This window comes from Vulpes lagopus, chromosome 23, assembly GCF_018345385.1.
Source record: "Vulpes lagopus strain Blue_001 chromosome 23, ASM1834538v1, whole genome shotgun sequence".
Taxonomy (NCBI): domain Eukaryota; kingdom Metazoa; phylum Chordata; class Mammalia; order Carnivora; family Canidae; genus Vulpes; species Vulpes lagopus.
This window is the reverse complement of record NC_054846.1, coordinates 40502212-40524260: the sequence shown is the minus strand read 5'-3', so window position 1 is coordinate 40524260 and position 22049 is coordinate 40502212. Positions and strand designations below refer to the sequence as shown.

Genomic DNA, 22049 nt, shown 5'->3' with positions numbered 1-22049 from the left:
TTTCTGATAAACCTGAATCCCCACATTCCTCTCTCTGCCTCTGATTTCAGAGCTTTCGCCTGGTGATTCTAATCTTGCCTGTGGTCTGACAATCACAATCACTACTCTTTCTTCACAACTAAGAATGTATAACCCCCTTAAGGAAGACAGAAAAAGAGCAGCATGGTTTCAATCACTGAAGCTAAGAGCTTCAACACTGTTAATTAAAATGCTTCTATAGAATAGCAATTACTACAATCCTTAACTATATTATTTTAAAAATATCTATGGCTGCTAAATATTTGGTTGACCCCAATATCTCAAAATGGTCAATATTTCTACCTTAAAAGCACTCTAATATCATAACAAAAGAAAAAAATCCCATCTGTACTTTGTTCTAAGCTATAAACTTTCTCAGTAGGAACTGTACCTCTGACTTTCACTCTCTCATTAGAGCCTTACTTAATATGTTGGATCTGTGATCATGATTCTGGCTTGCAACTAGACAGATGGTATTCAATTGCACATTTAATGTTACATTTTCTAATATCACAATACAGAAATAGTTATCATGGGCTGCATATCCATTTTCTGTAGACACCCAGGAAAAATAACTCAGATTTTCTCTTTTATCATCTACTTCTGTTCAGCCAGAAGGTTCCATGCCACGCCTTACCATCTGCTGATGGATTGCTTGCTAATATATTTTTGTTTTAATCAGGAAATTAATGGAGAATTCTAGGTAACATAATATTCTGTGTAATAGTGATGGATGATCAGTTTTTAAGGAGTTTTAATATATCTAAGACTAACATTAAGTGAACCATTTATTGACTTTTCTCTTGAGGTTTCAGAAGCCCCGTTAGAATTTTGAAATTCCTTGCATTAAAAAAAAAAAAAAAAAAGAAAGAAAAAGCTTACAGGAATTCTATTAAAGAAAAAATGGTCAGGATTAGAACAAGTGATTCTTATTTCTATGCCACTGTGTTCAGCTTCCCAGGCATAAAAGTCTACATTCTTCTATTAAGACCAAATGTATGCAATGATAACATGTTACATAACCCACCAATTACCTTTTTAGTAATATGATCTGTAAAATAAATATCCTTTGACTTTCAAGTTCCCATGAACATAGTATGTGTATGTTTCTACCTGCAGTTACCATGGTGTCTTTATAGATTTTCTGTTTTTCTTCAAAAAAACCCTCCACTCTCCCGAGGGGGCTTTCATTAAGAGTCACATGTCCATTTATAGAAATAAAGGCTTAATTTAATTGATCCTTTTATGTTTTAGACTGATCTCACATTTACCAAGCTTAATTGCTGCTGTGGTAAGGCTTTGTGTTACTTGAGATTGGATGATATGTAAACAAAAAGATTTTGATATTTTCTACTATTTTCATGGAATTATATTAAAAGTAATTTGAATGCTAAGTAAATTGATGTTATTCTTCTGAAACTAGCAGAATATTTTATTATGAAGCAAAAAATCCTATGTGTACATATATAAACTATAGTTATTTATACACTTTATTATATGAAAATGCATTATTTATAAGATCACTGAATTTTACATATATAGTTACAGTTATTTATTTTAAAATGCACAATTTATGAGATCACTGATTTTAAATTGTTATATTTCTATCTAGGGACATACACAATTTATGTAATTTGTGAACATACATTTAATAATTACTTCTTAAAATCCCCACCTCCACAATGGAAACAGTTCCTAAAAGTAAAGACAAATGTAATTAAGATAACTGGAAACTGTGAATTTCATCATAGTGTGATGGGGACAGTGAACTTCATCCACCAAAACAATATGTCTCATATCACTCCTTTTACAAATTAAGTTTTATGACAAAATAGATGTTTACAAATCCATTACTACTGCTGGACATACAACCAGTACAAACATGGACCTGAAACATAATCATCATCCACAGTATTTCATGAGAAATTTAAAGTCTCACTGAGGCTTATCAATCTCAGCTTATATATATTGACCTTGTGATCATTCTTATTAAGCAGATATTTATGAAATACTGACTTTGTGGTCAGCACCATGATAGGCTTCAGTTAATAAAAGTGAGCACAAATATACATAGGTCTTGCTATCTGGAGTCTCCATTAAAAAAGAAAGAAGGCCAGGCGCCTAAGTGGTTCAGTTGGTTAAGCATCTGACTCTTGGTTTTGGCTCATGTCATAATCTTAGGGTTATAAGATCAAGCCCTGAGTTGAGCTCCATACTCAGTGAGGAGTCTCTACCTCTCCCTCTGCTCCTACTCATCCCTCTAAAAATAAATCTTAAAACAAAAAAATTTTTAAATGTATAGTTATACACTGAGATAACTAGTGTGAAAAAAAATATGGTGCTATAAACCTATAAGACAGAGAGATTTGACCTTATCTAGTATGTTATCAAAGGCTGTTATATTAATTAGGATAAAGTTCAGTTACATATAAAAATGACAGAAATGAGAAAGAAGTTTACTGATCTCTCATATAAAATACTGTAGATGTATGGTCCAAGGCTATTCATGTAAAGTCCAAGTAGCCAGAAGCCTAGACTCCTTTTTTGGTTTCTGTCAATTTAAGTATGTGCTTCTATTGCATCATCAAAGATGGTTGCTTGAGCTCCAGCAAACAGTTTTACATTCCAATTAACAGGAAGGATTAAAGTGGGAAATGGTGCTTTCTATCTTTTTAAAAGAGCTTCTAGAAGTTTCACACAACCTGTTCCCTTATATTAGTGGGTGAAAACTTAGTCATACAGCCATACCTAGCTATAAGAGAGAATGGTGTACCTACGTGAAATGTGCCTAATTAAGGAGTTTTTTAATAAAGAGGAAGAAAGGGGCACCTGGGTGGCTCAGTGTTTGAGCACCTGCCTTCGGCTCAGGTCATGATCCCAGGATCAAGTCCCACATCCCATTCCCTTTAGGGAGGCTGCTTCCCCCTCTGCCTATGTCTCTGCCTCTTTCTCTCTCTCTCTGTCTGTCTCTCATTAATAAATAAACAAAATCTTTTTTTAAAAAAGAAAATTTTTAGGTGATCAAATCTCATTTTAGGAAATATTTCTGTGAAAACATGTTCGAAAGCCCATTTAACATAGCAATGCTTTCATCTAATAAATATTCTCTGAAAACATCCCTGCCCACTTATTTTTTGAAGAGAGGGGATTGCAATTTATCTAAAACAATTTAAAAAAACTTTTAGACCAGTCGTCTGTTTTTTGTTTTTTTTTTCTTTTTTGAATCCAGACTTGGTAGAAACAGCTTTGAAGTATAGCTGAAGATACTAGAATTTCACATTTACATAAATCAAATATAAGAATAACATTATTTTGAATTTTGTTAGTCAAGATAATAAAATAAATTAGGACACAGGCTATTATGATTTACTTATTTGCTAAATAGGTATTCAAGGAGCACAGTGGTGGTGCAGTTGGTTAAGTGTCTGACTCTTGGTTTTGGCTCAGGTTGTCATCTCAGGGTCTTGGGATGGAGCTCCACATCAGGCTCCATGCTCACCATGGAGTGTGCTTAGCATTTTCTCTCTCCCCTTGCCCATCCCACCATGCTCACTTGCATTATTTCTCAAATAAATAAGTAAATAAATAAATAATCTTTTTAAAAACAGAGATTCAGATTCGTTCAATACAAAATTATATTTTACCTAAGGAAGTTAAACATTAGTGTATCTTTTCTTCCATAAAATAATTATTTTAATTATCCAGCTTACCAAAATTAACATTTCTCTGCTTAGAAGGAAACCATAAATTACAATAAAATATTTCATTAAAAAAATAAAAACCTATAAGGAATTACTTATTTTATTTTTTTTCTTTCACACATCTCTTTGGACTGGTTATCCCCTACATAAAATGCTCCTGTCCTAATTAACAAGCAAACAAAAGCAGAAACAGAGCCATAAATGCAGAAAACAAACTGATGGTTGCCAGAGGGGAAAGGGGTGGAGAGATGAGCAAAATGGGTGAATCAGAGTGGGTGGTACAGTCTTCCAGTTATGGAATGAATATGTCACGGGGATGAAAGGCATAGCATAGGGAATATTGTCAGTGGTATTGTAATAACACTGTATGGTGACACTTGTGGTGAGCATAGTATAATATACAGAGTTGTCAAATCACTACTTTGACACCTGAAATTAATGATGTAACATTGTCTGTCAACTATATTTCAATTTAAAAAACAAAACAAAACAAACCAGCTTCTTTCCCATGCGCAGTATTAGCAAGTAGACATGACCTTCAATCACGTACTTTCTCTACCAAGAAAAAGCCATCGCCAAACACCAGAGAGCATACATATATTCATTTAACTACTATAAAATGAGATTACCTGCTGACAAGCAACTTATAAGTATATTGTATAAACATCTTAGAAAATACTTCCAGGAAGAAAGGCCCATAAAATGTTTAATGCGAAAGATATTGAAGCTGTTAAGACTGATGGTATTCATGAAGTAGAAGCATTGAGGCAAAGTGAGGAGCAAAGATAAATTAGGTGGTGAAAGAACAAGTCAGTTGGCTAGGGAGGCAAAATTGGAGATAATGAAATGTATATGGACAGAATACATTACCATGACCTTGCTTAGAGAAGACAAAGTTGTCTTTTGACCTTGGTGGTTGTGTTAGTTACCTATCATTGCATAACAACCCCCCAAATTTGGTAGCTTAAAACAACAGTGATTATTTATTATTTCTCATTTTTATGAGTCAGAAATTTGGAAATAGCTCAGTTGGACAGTTGGATAGTTCTACCCAGGAGCCTCTCATGAGGTTGCAGTCAGGGGTTGTTTGGGGCAACAATCATCTAAAGTCTTGACTACTACTAAAGGATCTACTTCCAAAATGTTTTGCTCACATGATTGGCAAATTAATGTTAGCTATTGGCTAGGAGGCCTTACCCACTCTCCATGTGAGCATTTCCACAGGGCTGCTGGAGCACCCTCCCAGAGTGGCAGTTGGCTTGTGAACAATTCTAAGACAGCGAAGTAGAAGCCGCAGTGCCTTATGATATTCCAAAAGGCACCCACTGTCACTTGAATCATGTTATTCACACAGTGTCAGTTCTAATTTAATGTAGGAGAGGTCTACACAAGGGCATGCATTACAGATGGTAAGAATCATTGGAGGTTATCATGGAAGTTAGAAAACAATCAGGTATTTTAATATTAGTATGATCATCATCATCATCATTTTTTATTATAAAAAAAAGCCCACCATAGGAGCCACCCAGGTGGCTCAGTCAGTTAAGCATCTGACTCTTGATTTTGACTCAGGTCACGATCTGAGGATTGTGAAATCAAGCCCCACATCAGGCTACGTGAGCAGCATGGAGCCTGCTTAAGATTCTCTCTCTCTCCTTCTGCCCTTCTACCACAACCCCCTCCCCTGTCCATACACACTCACTCTCTCTCTCAAAAAAAAAAAAAAAAAAAAAAAGCCTACCATGTACTTAAGAATTTATTCATCTCTTAATCTTCATAATATCCCTTTATATCATTTCTTATGTTCATAAGGTTCCCATGAGCTAGGTTTAATTATTTTCATTTTATAGTGTGAGAGCTACAATAGAGTAATTAAATAAGTGGCCCAAAGTTACATAGGCATTAAGTGGCAGGATATGTGTCGATCTGATTCCAAATCTTAACACTCCTTCAACCATGATGATGCTCTGGGCTGATCCTGCTAGATTAAAAATGTCTGCATAGTGACCACTGTCCTTCCTAAATATAGGACAAAGAACAGGAGATGAGGACACTGATCAACACTAATAATTCAAGAACTTTAAAGCATTTTTTTCTATAATAGGTAAAATATATTTATTAACTGCTAATTTTACAAAATTAGAGTAAGATTGCCAATTTTCTTCTCATTGAAGCTAAATTCAAAAAAATCTGGAGACAAGAAATTAGTGAATTTACTACTAGCCATGTAGTTAACCTTATTCGGGAAGGTTTTAACACCACAATTTTCTTATGAATGTGGGATTCTGAAGTTGCAAACAGAACTTGGCATGAGGGCAGATATTTTATGAAAGCTAAGTGACACTCTGTAGGCCTTAATATTGAGATTTAGCTGAAGGCATAAAGATAATGAATGACTAAACACACGAGGAGGGATTATTCTTGATAGCTGAGAATTGAGTAGTGCAGGAAGAGCAACCACCTAGCACCCCTCTTCTAATGAACACTTATTATTTTAATCAAGTTCTAATTTGAAATCAGAATTTTTAAAAAGGAACTGGTTATTTACCACAGTGAATAATTCAAAGATTTTGTTTGATTTTACACAGTTTCCGGGGGACTGATAAATCATTAATTAAAAACAAATGAATATTTCTTGACGTGGCAATATATTAAATCCGAATTTGGAAATTCTGTGACAAACAACTGCCCCAAAGGAAGAATAAGCTGAAGTTCATCATTCCTGTGTGTCCTCAACGTAATCAGCTTCTCTTAGCAGCAGTTTGGAATCCTCACAATTCATTCAGCAACTGGTTAAAAATTGCCCATGAAGGAAATAACTAAGTGACTTCATCACAACAAATCGAAAGCATGTCTTTCTAAAATAGAATAATTACAGTTGACCTTCGAACAACATGAGTTTGAACTGCAAGGGTCCAGTTATATGCAAACTTTTTTGTAGTATAGTAGCATAAATGTGTTCTCCTTGTGATTTTCTTTTTTTTTTTTTGAAAAAATGATTTATTTGTACATCTTTGCATTTCTTAAGGTCCTTGTGATTTTCTTAATATCATTTTCTTTTCTCTAGTTTACTTTATTGGAAGAATACAGTGTACAATACACAGAACATATAAAATACATGTCAATCCATTTACTGGTAAGGCTTCCAATCCACAGTAGGCTATTAGTAGTTAAGTTTTGAGGGAATTGAATGCTATGCATAAATTTTCTACCGTGCAGGGGGTCAGCGCCTCAAGTTCCACATTATTCAAGGGTCAGCTGTATTGAAAACCTGAGTGAGGCCGTGTGGGCATTTCACCTATTCATCAGTTGTCTTTCAAACAGAAAGTACCTTTCATAGTGCTAAAAATTCTCCATCTCCGGTCCACTGTTTCCTAATTCGTGACATTTCTGCACAGACATCATTTGGAATTCTATTTAAAATGAAAATTCTTTGGCCCTTACCAGATTTTCTGAATCATCTCTGGGGGTGGCACTTGGTAGCCTGCATTTTGGATAATTACATATTCTGAAACTTGAGAGTCCCTGGAACAACTCTAAGGATCTTTTACTCTGATCCACAAGAGAGGAAGGATAACATAAACTGTAGTCAATAACATAATCTCTGAAAGCCCAATTTTAATTCCCAGAAAGGATTTGCATTGACAACAGGAAGCAATTATATTCTTGAGAACAAAGTATTTCAAATATTTGATACTTTGATAATATTAATAAAAAGAATGCTGTACTTACACCTGTTTTGCATTTATTCATTTTGAGCCCCATGGTGAGCACCTCTACTGACCCCAATACTATTTTTAAATTCATTCTTTCAGGGACGCCTGGGTGGCTCAGTGCTTGATCCTGGGATCAAGTCCTGCATCAGCCTCTCCCTCTGCCTGTGTGTCTGCCTCTCTGTCTCTCATGGATAAATAAAATCTTCTTTGGGGCACCTGGGTGGCTCAGCGGTTGAGTGTCTGCCTTCGGCCCAGGGAGTGATCCTGGGGTCCTGGGATCAAGTCCCACAACCGGCTCCCTACATGGAGCCTGCTTCTCCCTCTGCCTGTGTCTCTGCCTCTGTGTGTGTGTGTCTTTCAAGAATAAATAAAAATCTTTAAAAAATTATTTTAAAATTCATACAAAAATACATTATTCCTTAATTATAAATTCTCTCCACCAAATAAAGAACACATTAACAACGATACACACACCCACATGCACATGCAAGGTAATCAACTATCTTCTGTCAGGTAATTCATATATTATAGTCACAATGGCAACATAAAATGTGATACATTTATAAATGTAAAAATGTATAATTTATGTGATATAATGCAAAAGTGCATTTTGTGATCTTTGGGATAATTACAGGTATCCTTTGTATATGTCGATATTTTGGGGGCACTCAAAATTCATTCACCTGACAAATATATATATTGTGTCATTAAGGAACTTATGGGGAATAATGAGGAAATGGATATGCATACTTAAATTAGGTCTGTGCCAATTATTGTGATTGAGTTCAGCACCACACCTTATGATATCTTAACAAGGAAAGGGGTGAACCTAACTGGAGTATGTGATGTATTCATGAAAGACACATATTGCATCAAACTCTAAAGGATGACTGAGATTTGGGTGCAAAAAAAGGTAGAAAATAGGGAAAGGATGGTACAGAAAGAAAAGTTCTGGGAGTAGAGAGGAATATCCAGATGGAATGGACATTTATTTATGTCTTAAAAGAAATCTAAAATCTGTTGTGCGCCAGTCTGTCTATGGTTTACCTTACTAGGTAAGTGGGAAAGCTTTGGGACAGAGATTGGACCAGCCAGGCAAAAGGCAAGCAAATGTCAGCACATCTAGGATTCAGTGAAGTGCAGTCTGGGCCAGCCAAACTTCCTCTCCCTTGAATTTAAATTCTGAATACAGTGAGGTAGGTCAAGGTAACCTATTTGGTGAGGACACTGTGAAGAGACTATCCTTCAGTTCATTCTAGTATATCCCCGTTCTGTGCTCTGTATTTCTCCTTGGCATTTATCACCACCTAACTGTCCTATTCATTTTACTATATCTTTCATCCCAATAAAATACAAGCTTCTTATTTCACTTGCTCATCCTTTATCCAGCCTGGTACAGAACCTGGCACACAGTAGGCTGAATGAGTCAATAAAATCCTGATTCCTCTGTTTTTCCTTCAGCATGTCCCATTGCATTCTCACATATTTTCTTTCAATGAATGAACCTGGAATCTGTTTCTGTTGTTTGCAAAAGAGCCTTAACTGAACTATGTTTTTTAAATGTATAGATTGTTTTCAAATGTGGTTTCTCATACTGACCCCGAGAAACATATGAACTATACTCATTACTTAAAACGAAAAGGAAATTGAATCACAGTAAAATTCATACATTTTTGCCTTTTCATATGTTTCAAGTTGCAAATATGAAACACAAATCTGTTTCTTCGGCTACTTGCATTTTGTACTCATCCTTCTCTTGAAAATCCCCGATGTAGGGAGTTCCCAGACTTATCTTCGATGACTGCTCACTGCAGTATTTTATCACTGCAATAGGTATAGACTCATTTTCTTCTTTTTTTTTTTTTTCATTTTCTATATTCAACTGAAACTGCTCCTGTTTTCACTCAGACTCATGTATTTCTGCAGTTTTCTCACCACATATTGTGAACAACCAGAGTGTATGCAAATCAAAAGACTTTTAAGTGGAAGAGATTGGGTCCCTCTTCCTTATTCTTTACCCCAAGCTACACAAAGTAGGTAATTTTCTCTATCTTTTCTTCCTGAGATCTACTTTTCATATCGTAAGTTATTTGGCAGCATTCCATATTAAAGATTTCTCTCTCTATTTTTTGAAAATGTGGTACCCTAACTGACTATATTAAATGAAATTAGACTAATGTAAAATGGAAAGTAAGGACAATTTTCTAAATCTAATCTAGTCTGTGGCATTTTATATGTACAAAAAAACAAACAAACAAACAAACAAACTCTTCTACTTTTTGTTTAGCTTATAGTAAGCATGACTGCCCCATCATTATCCACAATGTTTGTCCATTCCATCATCTTCCCCTAAATACATGTTTTGTTCTGTGATTTAATCCTTCCATTACATATAGGCAAAACATTAAAATAAATTTGAGAATTACCTCATACTGCAAAATATTTTAATTTTATTGATTTATAATATTTCATGAGGTTAAAAATCTTCAAAGGTATTAAAGAACATCTACTCATCCCACATATATATATATATTTGGGTTTTTTTTGAGAACTTACTATGTAGCAGGCATGATGAAATATTTTAAATAAAATACATTTTCTTGGAATTTGTGTTTTATAGTATGATACTGTAGAAGCACTAATCAAAGCATAATTTCTCACTTAATTTCTTTTTAAAAAAGTAAATTATAATTTTAATTAAATATATTACTTCTTATGTTCATTACTTGAAGACTCAACTGTGTTCAGTCAGGTCTGCATTAATCTCATAGCATTTAGGATTCCCTGCTCCCTTGATATTTTGCCATTTAAGACAATATTTCTTTCTATTGTAATTTCCATTGAGAAACACTAACATAAGAATTCACCTATTAATATTGTTACAAACTTATGTTCCAATCTCACCTTAACTCTCCTTGTTGCTTGACAGCTATTATCCCCAACACAGCAATTATTTAATTATTTCCAACCTTTCCTGTTGTCCTAAAGCATGTAACCTACCTATTTTAGGTAAAGCCATTAGGATGGAGCCATTGGATATGAACTGCCCCAATTTCCTTCCTCTCTTTCAAGTTTTTGTTGTATCTCCTTACCCATCTTCAGTTTTTCTTTCTTAGAAAATGAAGCATCTTCCTTTCAATGCTAACTGTTTGAGTTCTTCCTTTAACCTCACCTTTCTTGATTTCTTAGCTTTCTCTCTCTTCTATCAACAAACATGTTTTTTTAAAAGATTTATTATTTATTTATTTATTTATTTATTTATTTATTTATTTATTTGAGAGACAGAGAGAAAGAGAGAGAGGCAGAGACACAGGCAGAGGGAGAAGCAGGTTCCATGCAGGGAGCCTGATAGGGACTTGATCCCTGGTCTCCAGGATCACGTCCTGGACTGAAGGTGGTGCTAAACTGCTGAGTCACCTGGGTTGCCCAACAAACATGTTTAACATCAAAGAAAAGATGTAGTTTCTTTCCTGTAATGCAATTTTTAAGAAAAGTAAATATTCGACATTTAAGATTTAGTAAAACAAACCAGTCATTGCTGTTTTCAAAATGCCAACCTAGCTCAGGATTCAAACTGTTTGTACAGGCCCCTTAGCTGATCCTCTTCATGATCACCCTCACCAAAATGTACTAAATGACTGTGTCTACATGTGCATCATCCAACATGGGTACAGGAGCAGCATAACCAAAGATACGGAGGCCTGGGGTTTGTAGTATGTTTGGGAACTACAAGAGATACAAGACACTGAAAATCTAGGCAAAGTCTAGATTTCTAGGGAAAACATGGTCTAGGCTAGCATGGTCTCACAGTTCATAGATGCCAGGCTGGTCACAGAACACGGCTGGCATACATAAATTGAAAAAAAAATGATTTTTTTTCACCTGTGTTTGTGTAATAGAATTATTTTTTAATTCTTTACTAATTTCTAAAGCAAAGTTCTTTGTTGAAGTCTTTCTCAATGACACATCTGGAATTAACTGACTCTTTTAGTACAAAGTCATTGCATTTTGAGAGATTCTCTGTGATATTTATTTTGACCCGTTATGTCCTGCAACAATTGCTCCTGAGAATATTGACCACATCTAAAGTAAGTTATTGATAAGTGAAAAGAATGAATGAAAGAAATGCATATACAGCCATTTGGACTGTATTATATTACTGTTAAAACTTGTGATTCTTTATGCATTAAATATTTTGACATCTAAACAAAATGGTATTAAAACAACATAGTTAGGGACTCCTGGGTGGCTCAGCAATTGAGCGTCTGCCTTTGGCTCAGGATGTAATCCCAGGGTCCAGGATCTAGTCCCACATTAGGCTCCCTGCATGGAGCCTGCTTCTCCCTCTGCCTATGTCTCTGCCTTTCTCTGTGTCTCTAATGAATAAATAAATAAAATCTAATTAATTAGTTAATTAATCATAGTTAAATAATGACAATGTATGTATGTATGTACAATGTATATTCTTCAAATATAATAAATTTATACTATTTATGACAACATATAATATATTTTAGGATTTCAAACAAAGTTTCCTTTTTTAGTTTCTTTGTGACATGAATCAAAATACACCTGCAGCTTTCTATAGGCCTATCATAACTTCAAAGGTGGATCATCCTAGAAAGCACTGATTAATACTGTGCTAAATAAGAAAAATGAAAATTTGGGATAAAATGAAACTATACTATATAACTGTAAAATTACACTGTAGTTCAGAACTGTCACTTCTGCACTGATTTTATCTGGTAGAGAATAACTAATTAAGTATAATGCTGTTTTCTATGAATCTTCTGTATTTTTCACCAATATAATTGAAATTGTGAATATTTAAGCTACAGGAACTAGGTAGATTACATTCATTTATTTTTAATGACAGTATTCAGTTTTTAAATTTTACTTTGCCAACTCTGCTATGTAATAAAACATAGCATTTTGTGAAATTCTTTAAAAACATTGTACACTTTTAGTATTGTTAAAATGTCTAATTATTTTTGAGATGCTCAGCAATTCTCAGGCAGTTCTGCTGCCAATAATAGCATTGAATCTTGCTGGTTCCCTGTGATATAACTACTTTAGATCTTTACATATTGTATGGAGCATCCAGCATACAAAGTAAGGTACTTTCTTTTAAGTTTTAGATATTTTGAATGTTACACTAAATTAGCCAATTTCACAAACTGATGATTTTAGGTTTGCATTTGTATATGTGCAAAACTTTAGATGATAATAAGTCATTATGAATATACAAGGTAAGCTTCAAAGTAAATTTACATAACACAATTTGGAAATACAAAAATATATTTACAAAAGGAATGCAAATATATTTTCAAAAGGATACTTAGTTTCAATGTTCCAAAAGCTTACATTCTATAAGCATAAAAATATTATATATAAAATTAAGATCTTGAAAAGTTAATTAAGTATACTTTAATAAGCTCCCTTAAGTATTTAAAGTGGTAAATATGCTCTCTTAAGTGGTAAAAAATACACTCTCTTAGCATTAAATTTTTCTAAATTTAAAATAAGCCAAAGGCAAAAAGATTATTTGTAAAATAAATTATGCTATTATTTGGAAAGTTCATTAATAATTAAAACAATAATATCTAATCTTGATTGAGGGCCATCTTTATCAGAAGGAAATATTTTACACATGATTTAATAATCTACCTAGCATTCATAATGACCTCATGAGTTATTCTTATTCTTTTACAACAGTCAAGGGAAGTGAAAATACAGAAATGATTCGATTTACTTTCAATCACACTCCCAGAAATAGTGGGACTTGGTTTTGAATCCTGTGTTTAATTCCAAAGGACGTGATCTTAACTCTTATCCAATTTTATTGCTACGAATACAGTAACAGTGGAAAAGCTAATGGTGAACTATAACTAAAAGTAGATTTGGAGATAAAATTATTTAATTGAAATTTACAAGTCACAATAGTGCTATCTATATGTATCTTTAAAGTCAAAGCATTTTTGTCGGTCTACTCTAAAGAACCAAAAAATGTACTACCGTGACTTTTGGATAACTTTCCTTGAGGCAACTCCAAGATTGCCTCAAGTGCAGAAACTGGGTGTTTTGCTCACCATTATCCAAGTCCGGCACAATGGGGATTCTCAACAAGGTGTGTTGAATGATTTCATGAATTAATACAGGAGAATTAATTTTGGGCAGTCTGCAATTTAAACATGAATTCATTTATTCATTCAAAATGTACAGACTACTTCTGTTTGACAGACATTAGGCTAAGCGTCAATAAACCAATAGAAGTAGTTAAGTAAAATATACCTTAGGCTCTCCAGGAGTTCACAGACCAGTCTTAGAGAGAAGTGAAAAAGTGCATGCAGTACAGTAAATGGTACAACAGACATACATTAATTACTTTATGGAAGAATAAGAAGAGAAGGATTTAACTCGAATTAAGGTTCAGGGATGACATTGAAGGAGGAGGCTGAAAGGGAATGTTAGCTTCCAAAATGCATTTACAAAAGAAAGCAAACACACACATAAAGAGGCAGGAAGATCTAACTTAAATTAGGTTTGGGGTAATATTCAAGGACGGGTGATAAGGAAAAAGCTTCCAAAACGTGTTTATGAAATAAACCAAGCACACATAACTCGAAATGATCATACTCCTGGGTAGGAGATTGTGTCCAAGGACCTTGTGCCCTGCTCCATCTGCCCCATTCTCCTCATTCTCTGCAAAGGTCATTTCATCCATTTCCATAGCTTCCCCTCCTCTGTAAGCAGATTCCTCTCACATTTACATCTACCTGTCAGACCTCTCTCCTGAGAGCCAAACTTGTGTTTCTAACTGGTCTATTTAATTTGGCCAACACTGAAATACATATATTGGATTTTTTAAAGATTTTATTTATTTATTCATGAAAGACGGGGTGGGGGTGGGGAGGGACACAGGTAAAGGGAGAAACAGGCTCCATGCAGGGAGCCTGATGTAGGACTCGATGCCAGGACTCCAGGATCACACCCTGGGCCCAAGGCAGGAGCTAAACTGCTGAGCCACCCAGGGATCCCCAATATATTGTTTTTCAAAGCTGTTCCTCCTCCATTTCCCTCTCTCCCTCATTAGAAACTTTGGAGGTAATCTTGCCTTGTCCTCTTTTGTGTCCTATATTTGGTAAGTTAATAAAGTCTTTTAAATGTCATCTCTTAATAGCTTTTCCCTCATGCTTGACTTCTCTTGGCTCATCCTTGCCACCTCCAGTGTGGTCCACAGACCCCATCTCTACTGCTTCTGATGTTACAGCTGATGGTTATGGGGCCCTTACTAACTAACTGACACTGTGCTTGGTGCATGAAATGCTTATCTCAGGAACATCTTTAATGATTTCCCTACTTCCAATTGCTCTCCCCTTCAGACTACTTGAAAAACATAGCTATTTTAACTAGATATTAGTGAAATATATTTGTGGACTTCAGCCTGGGAAATTTAGAACCATTTATATGTTCCTACCAGGAGGCCATTCTATATCAGAGTATCAGTAATGCCTCTGTGATGAAGAGCAAAATATTCTTCCTTTCAATTTGCAAATCACTTCAGTATCTATTTGCTAATCATGGCTATATGCCAGGCACTTTGCTTGGTGCTAGTGACTTAACAGTGAAAAGAAGGACACGATCCCTGTGCTCACAGAACATAAAGTCCACCGCATTTCCATTAAACAGAAACCTCTGCAGGTGGAAGATTTATGATTTCCTACCTGAATCAACAAGGGCTATTCATTGATTCCCTTAGTTGGTCTCACTGATGTACAGAGCATTTTATACCTAACACAAGTATGTAGTTAGGAGAGCTTTCCCCCTCAATTTCTCTTTTTGTCTTTCAGTGGAATTCTAAGATACAAGTTTATTGACAATTCAGTTACTATAAAAATGTCTTTCCAATTAGGAGGATTTTGCATCAGTAAAGATAAAATGAGAAGGTGTAACCAAATGAAAGCCTTAAGTTAAAAACCCAAGGAGGCAGTAATACAATGTTTTGAAGTGGTGGAGCAAATTTCTATATGTTTATAAATAAATAGATCACTGAGGTTGAAAATTATGTAGCTTGGAATACTTTTGCTAATATATTTAGTCATCAACACTACAGGCAGCAGAAAATAGGGGAAAGAGCATGAAATTTTGGCTTCCACAATCTTGAATTCAGACAGAAACTTCATTATTTACTCTCTGCATTATTAACAACTACTTGAAAACTTTTTGTGAGCACCAGGTTTTCGTTAGAGTACCAATTTTTTGTTTTGTTTGTTTTCATCTGTAATACAGGGAAATCATAAAAATTCATCTGAATTTTTTCGAAAGCTACTGAATCGTTCTCTCTGCTCTAGTCCTACCACCAAGCCAAGTCACAGTACAATATTCTAACTAAGCAAATCCAAGCCTGTCAATCCTTGTTGAAAATCCTTAAATACCAAGTCCAAGATCCCAGAGGATGACATTCACATTTATCTTGAATTCTGGAGTTTGCACACTTCACTTTTAACCGTTTCTTATTTTCAGTTTATGTTCCAGTTATTCTAAGCTCCGCCTTTCCTACACACCAGCAAATACCTCTGAATCTGTTGGTCCACCTGCTTGAACCATCTCTTGTGTATCTCCACCACTCATAATCATGACTACACACTAGCGGATGCAGAGAAAAACCTCAATTCTCTCATTAAGCTGGAAACCCCAGCTAATACTGTTTGTCTGTATTACCATGTAATCCCAGAGCCATAGGATCTGTCTTTTCTCTATAGGGCTAATTTGCCTTCATTTCTTTTACTTTTTTTTTTTTAATTTTTTAAACACATAACATGTGCCAAGAATTTGCTAGATACTTTCGATGCATTTCAAACTTATCAACAGTAATAAGTTATAATGTGCTCCAAGTAATAGAAGAACAACAGTGGACTCCTAGATAGTACTGAAAGGATAGAATATTTTTTAAAATCTGGTTCTTTGCTAAAAGATCAGCATTACCTCACCTTCATGTGATAAAAGATATGGTGTCTCACCTAAATACCAGTAATACTGCTTTGGATGAAATTCTTCATACAATTGAGACTTTCAGCTTGCCTTCCAGTTTCTATATATTCCACGTGCTATTCCTGTCTGCTGAATGGGAAATATATTTATATTAATCAAATTTTAAATTTTTCTTGATAAAATATGAAAAATGCTAAGTCATAAGGAATACAAGATTATACAAGAATTATAAATCTCTATGAGATTATAAAGAAAAAACTGTCAGAGATTTTGTCTAGCTGCCATAACAATATATTTTAAGAATAATAAAATTAAATTTTTCCTTGATTACTCATGTACCCATTACCTATTCTGAAGAATCCAACAGTAGTACACAAAAGCTTAGTCTTAAATGTACCTTTATATATCTTTAGATGTTTTCTTTAATAATATGTAGTTTGTCTCATCAGCTGCCAACATAGTTTCAAAAAAAAAAGAATTTGTTGCTGATGGTTTTAAATTTCCATACTTTAATCATTTACCTATCTAATATATTTCCCCAGCTTATTAAACGGAGATAATGGCAGTATCCATGTGCTAGGGTCACAGATTGATGAAATGTTCTTGGGGATTAAAACCAAGCATGATAAGGGCTTCAGGAGTGGTACGGACAGGCAAAGGAGCACTTAATACACCTGCAGAAATGAGGTGAATGAGTAAAGGCTTCATGGGGGAGGTGGCATTTGAGATGAGTCTTCAAGTAAAAAAAAAAAAAAAAAAATACCAGGCCCAGTTCAGTGAAGAGGCAAAGACAGCAGACACGTACAGACAACATTCTGAGAAAGCAAAACAAGTAAAGCAGTGTGTCGCATGTGCTCCAGACCATGAAGAGCTTTCTGTGTCAAGCTTGAGATATGAACTTTATTATCCTTTAAGGACAGGGGAGACCTGAAGTATTATAAACATAAAAACCGTGATTATTATGTTGCCATATCTTGTTTTCTGGGGGGCCCCAGGAGGCAAGAGAGTCAGCCATTCATACACAGTCTTGGCAGTTAATGTTATTAATTCTCAGATTAAATGGCAAAGAAATGTATTCTGAACAGAAATAACTCTGTGGACTCAACAGATAAAGTTGCTCCCATCACAAATAAGTTCCTTTGGTTTGAGGCAGTAGTTTGCAACCTTTATTTTGTTCTTTTTTCTGCTAATACCATACTGTTTGCTATTTTTGTTCATAAAACTTGCATAGAGTGCCATTGAATAAGACTGGTAAATATAGAATAAAGAAACATTAAGATCCTCCGAGTGTATTCTTCTTCCCTACTCTCTAACAACTACTGACAAACTCTCATGAAACCTCTCATGAAACTGTATCTGTGCAGATACAGTTTGAAAACCATGAGGTGAAGACAGTTAATCTCTAGGAAATGAGGGGTAGTGTGTTGGACATGAATTCTGGGGGGATTCACACATGAAGTCATGATTAGCCAATCTAGGGATTTAATAGAGCAGATAGATGGTTTTATTTGCAAATATCCAGCTAAACGTGAAATCACATTGGGACATCATTTTTATGTACATAAAATTAAGGAGGATTCATACATGTAGTATACATATATCCATATCATTTTGTTTTAAAGAAGACTGTCCATTTATAAACATTTGAACTCCATAAATTGGCAGTCCTGATGCATAAAAACATTATAATCGATTTTTTTTCTCTTATAGCATCATTTAATCTTAATTTTTGTCCATCAAAAGGTATTCTAAGCAACTCCATTCTAGAACTTGAATTTTGGTGATAAACAATTCACTTAACATCTAGTGCAAATTGAGTTTTGGCACCATCCAGGATCCAGGCACCTCTTAAAAAAAAAAAAAAGGCAGATACACATATATTCATAGTAATCTAGAAGTGAGATTTCACATATAAGGAAATTAATTTAAATTAAGTGTTAGATAGTCTATATGAAAACAGTATTTGCATGTATATGTACAAGTATGAATATATTTGGCTAAATTAAAATGCAAAGATAAAAAAAGTCTTGTAATTAAAATATCCTTTAGCTTATTTGTTGCCTTGTTACTTTTGAACCATCCAGGTCAAATACATTTTAAATGTTACTCTTAAAATTTGGCAATGTACAATTTCAGCAAAATGACAGGATAGTTTGAACATTTAATGAGAAGATGGAACTGAAACAATATTATTCATCCTAAGCTATCTAAAACGTTTTTGCATATGTTAACTCTTGCGCTAAAATAATTTTAAGTAAGCATTAAAATCTCCACTCCTTGACACAGAATCATTTCTGAAATGCATTGATGTCATTCCATAATAAGAACCACTTTTCAAAATTAAACTAATCATTTTCAAAGTTACGTTTTTTTTTTTTTTGAGAAATGTTGTTGCTTCTATAGCCTCTCATTTCTTATAACAGTATTTCAACCAAAGAAAATATATTGCCTTAAAATAGGTTAATACATATAAAGAATAAAAATAATCATGTTTAATTATGCCTTTTGAAAATAAAAGTAGGGTCAACTTTTATAAATCTTTGTCTTCATGCCTTAAAAACTGTATTTTTTTTCTTCCTTCTCTTCTACCCAACACAAAAACAAACAATAACAACAAAAAGTTAAACACACATATTCTCTGTTATCATAAATGTCAAGATCAAAAATCACTTTATGAATTAAAAATGTGGAACAGAATTCATATTTGTCAACATTTCTATTTTATCCAAATTCCTAGAGTTTTTACACAGACCGTTATAATATCAACAACAAAAAAAAATGAGTGTTTAAAAATCATTCCAGTGTGTTTTCAAAGAAAATCACCTGCCAAGAAAGGTGTCAGCAAGATCTTTACTGAGGAATTGTAGAAAGCCTGTGTCATGACTGAGCATATGGAATTTACTGACCCTTAAACTTTAAGAGACTGAACTAGAATACTTAATGTCAAAAGCTGCCCCACGGAGCCAGACTACAGGATATTGTAAAGGGTGTTTATATCTCAGTGTACGGAGAAGAAAAAAAAAAGTAATAATTCTGTAGACAGCCCCAGGGCACTTGCATTTTGAGTCACTGCCACAATAAGCAGATCGTCACTGGAAGTGAATATATTCTGTAACAGCACAGACTTGCACCATCACTAGATATCAGTGTAAAGCAGAGAGGCAACAGGATTAAAAATAGAAGTATAAAAAGGGGAGAGAGATAGAGTAATTATTTTTGCTGCTTATGGTTTGCAAAGGTAAGAGGCGTTAATAAATCAGATGTGCATCTATTCAGAGCCCTCTTTTAAAAGAATTCTATCTTGACTACATCAATCCTCTAAGTCTTAATATATATTTTTTCCAGAACATTACAACTATATACCTAAAATGATTAAATGCCAAGCTGTTTATTTTCCCATAAAGTAAAATACACAGACAGAAGAGGTTCATTTTCATTTTCCCTTTTCATGTAATGATGATATGACTAAATTACAAAGTAAACCTTAGTACTAGAAGATACAGTTTGAGGATAAAAATGAGGAAGAATTTGATTTAGTTTACACTTAACCATTTTCTAGATTGATGACTGATTTATTCACAGGCAATTGAAATACAGTTTAGTAGGTAATAGCTTTGTAACTCTTATTTATATTTATATTATAAATCATTTTGACTTTCTGATAACACAGAAAATCTTCCATCTTAATGAGTTTCTACTTTATCTCAAATACTAAAGCATACTAAGCGTGGTACTTAAACCTCTTATATTACTGTTGCTCATATATTGCACATGTAAAAAATTAAATAACAGAAATTTTGTAATGCTATGTATATAAAATATAAAATGTTTTTCTAAGCCCAGAGGAGACAGTGTTCAAAGTTCCATAATATGTCTCTTAGTTCTATTCCCTCTGTAATATATAAGAGAAGTTAACTCTGTAATGTTCACCATATGAGAGCCATAAATAACAATATCAGGAGACACATCTCATAAACCCTCAAGGATGATACAGTAGCAATTTTTAAAAACCCTGTGAAAAAATAAATAAATAAAAACCTTGTGAAAATTAAGTGTTCATTATTATTTTGCTTGAATTCACAGAGAATCCTAGTGCCATCCTATTTCCATATTTAAAAAAAATAGATTACACTGACATGCACATTATCCACTTCTTACATCCTCTTTAACACTTTCACACTCTGCAGTTTTCCTTTGCTTATATTCCCTTTTATTAAAAGTTTGACTATACATTAACTTCCTAAGTAGTGAAGCCATTTAAAACACACTTACTTGGAAAGTGTAAAACCGGGTCCCATTAGGAGGATGCACTTTGGGGGAGCCAGAAACGGTGTTCATATCCGAGAAAATCATTTCTGATCACAGAGACAATATAATCCACAAGGAGCTACAGATGCAGAGCAGAGAGCTTAGCGTACAGATAAATCCGTGCATGCATTGAGGGAGGCTAGAGGGTAAAATGAAATCTGTCCCATCCTTCATAGATACACAGTGATAGCATTTTGAGTCTTTCTCCTACGTTTGCAATCTAAGCTGAAAGGTTATCAGCCACCGACCTTTTGTGCAGCGAGTTCTTTAAAACATAAAATGTTTTTTTTGAAAAATTAAAACACAGAAGCGAAAAAGCAAGAAGCAACAATAAATGGAGCTTGTGCAGAATCTGGCAGTGCTGTGGACCTGCCCATCTGTTCTCAATGATAATCACCTCCCTCCACCACAGTCTAGCAGAGTGATTATGCTAAATATCCTGGTTAACCAATAACATACAGTTTCATTTCAGGGAAGCATGCACAGTGTAATTCAGAGGACCTCTTCTGACTAACCTGAAGCATGTTCCTATGCTGTTTAAAGCCGTATTTAGGAACAAATTATTGTTCTATCACTCTCATTTCTGTATGTTTCTCTTTGTTACTCCCAGTCTGTTCAGCAAGATTTTAGACTTTTGTACAGATCCTTTTCTTTCAACATGAAGAGTTCTTTTTAAATTTATAGATCAAAGCATATTATAACCTGGCTAGAACATTAAGGCTCAAGGCATACGATTCAGTAAAGCCATACAATACTAGGAACATTATCAAATAAAATGCACAAAATATTTCTACTTTTCCAAACTCTTAAAGAACATCACAATATGGGCATAATCGAGACTCTCCTTCCCCCAGTTTAACTCGAAAATTCACTAAGTTTCAGAATTAATGACTTAGGAAGCACAATACACTTGTTTTAAAAAGTCAAAACTTTATCTCTCGTATATAGAAAAGAAATAAAAAAAAATATTTTGGATACATGAAGATTTTTTTCACTCAATATCCAAAAACATTAACTGCAAAGATCTAGACTACACTGCAAATCATGTTCATTTTTTATGTCTTTTAACACAAATTATTCAGTCTGTAAAAAAGATCATATTCAGATGACTTTACACTTTTTAGAGGTAAAAATAAATGCTCCATTTACACATGGTTCAAAGGTGGAGACTTCAGGAGAACAGAGATGAGAATGAGCCAAAAGTGGTGTCTTTGTAAATGTATCTAAGATGGCAGTTATACAAAATTAAGAACCAGGAACCACCTGCTTTGAACCTGAAGACTATAATAAAGAATATGATTATGATGGGCTCTCA

The 22049-nt window shown here is 34.2% G+C and overlaps 1 protein-coding gene across 11 annotated transcripts in view; it reads right to left on the bottom strand.

Annotated features, from left to right (window-relative positions):
* PPFIA2 (PTPRF interacting protein alpha 2) overlaps window positions 1-22049 on the bottom strand; it is a 465246-nt gene that overhangs the window by 292958 nt on the left and 150239 nt on the right. For 3 of the 11 annotated variants that reach the window (XM_041738831.1, XM_041738832.1, XM_041738833.1), the window contains exon 1: window positions 20699-21076. The exons of the other annotated variants lie outside the window; for them this stretch is intronic. In XM_041738831.1, the coding sequence (XP_041594765.1) occupies window positions 20699-20779 (81 nt within the window). In that variant the 5' untranslated portion in view covers window positions 20780-21076. Of the gene's footprint in view, window positions 1-20698; window positions 21077-22049 lie in introns of those variants that run through there. 11 annotated transcript variants of the gene reach the window in all.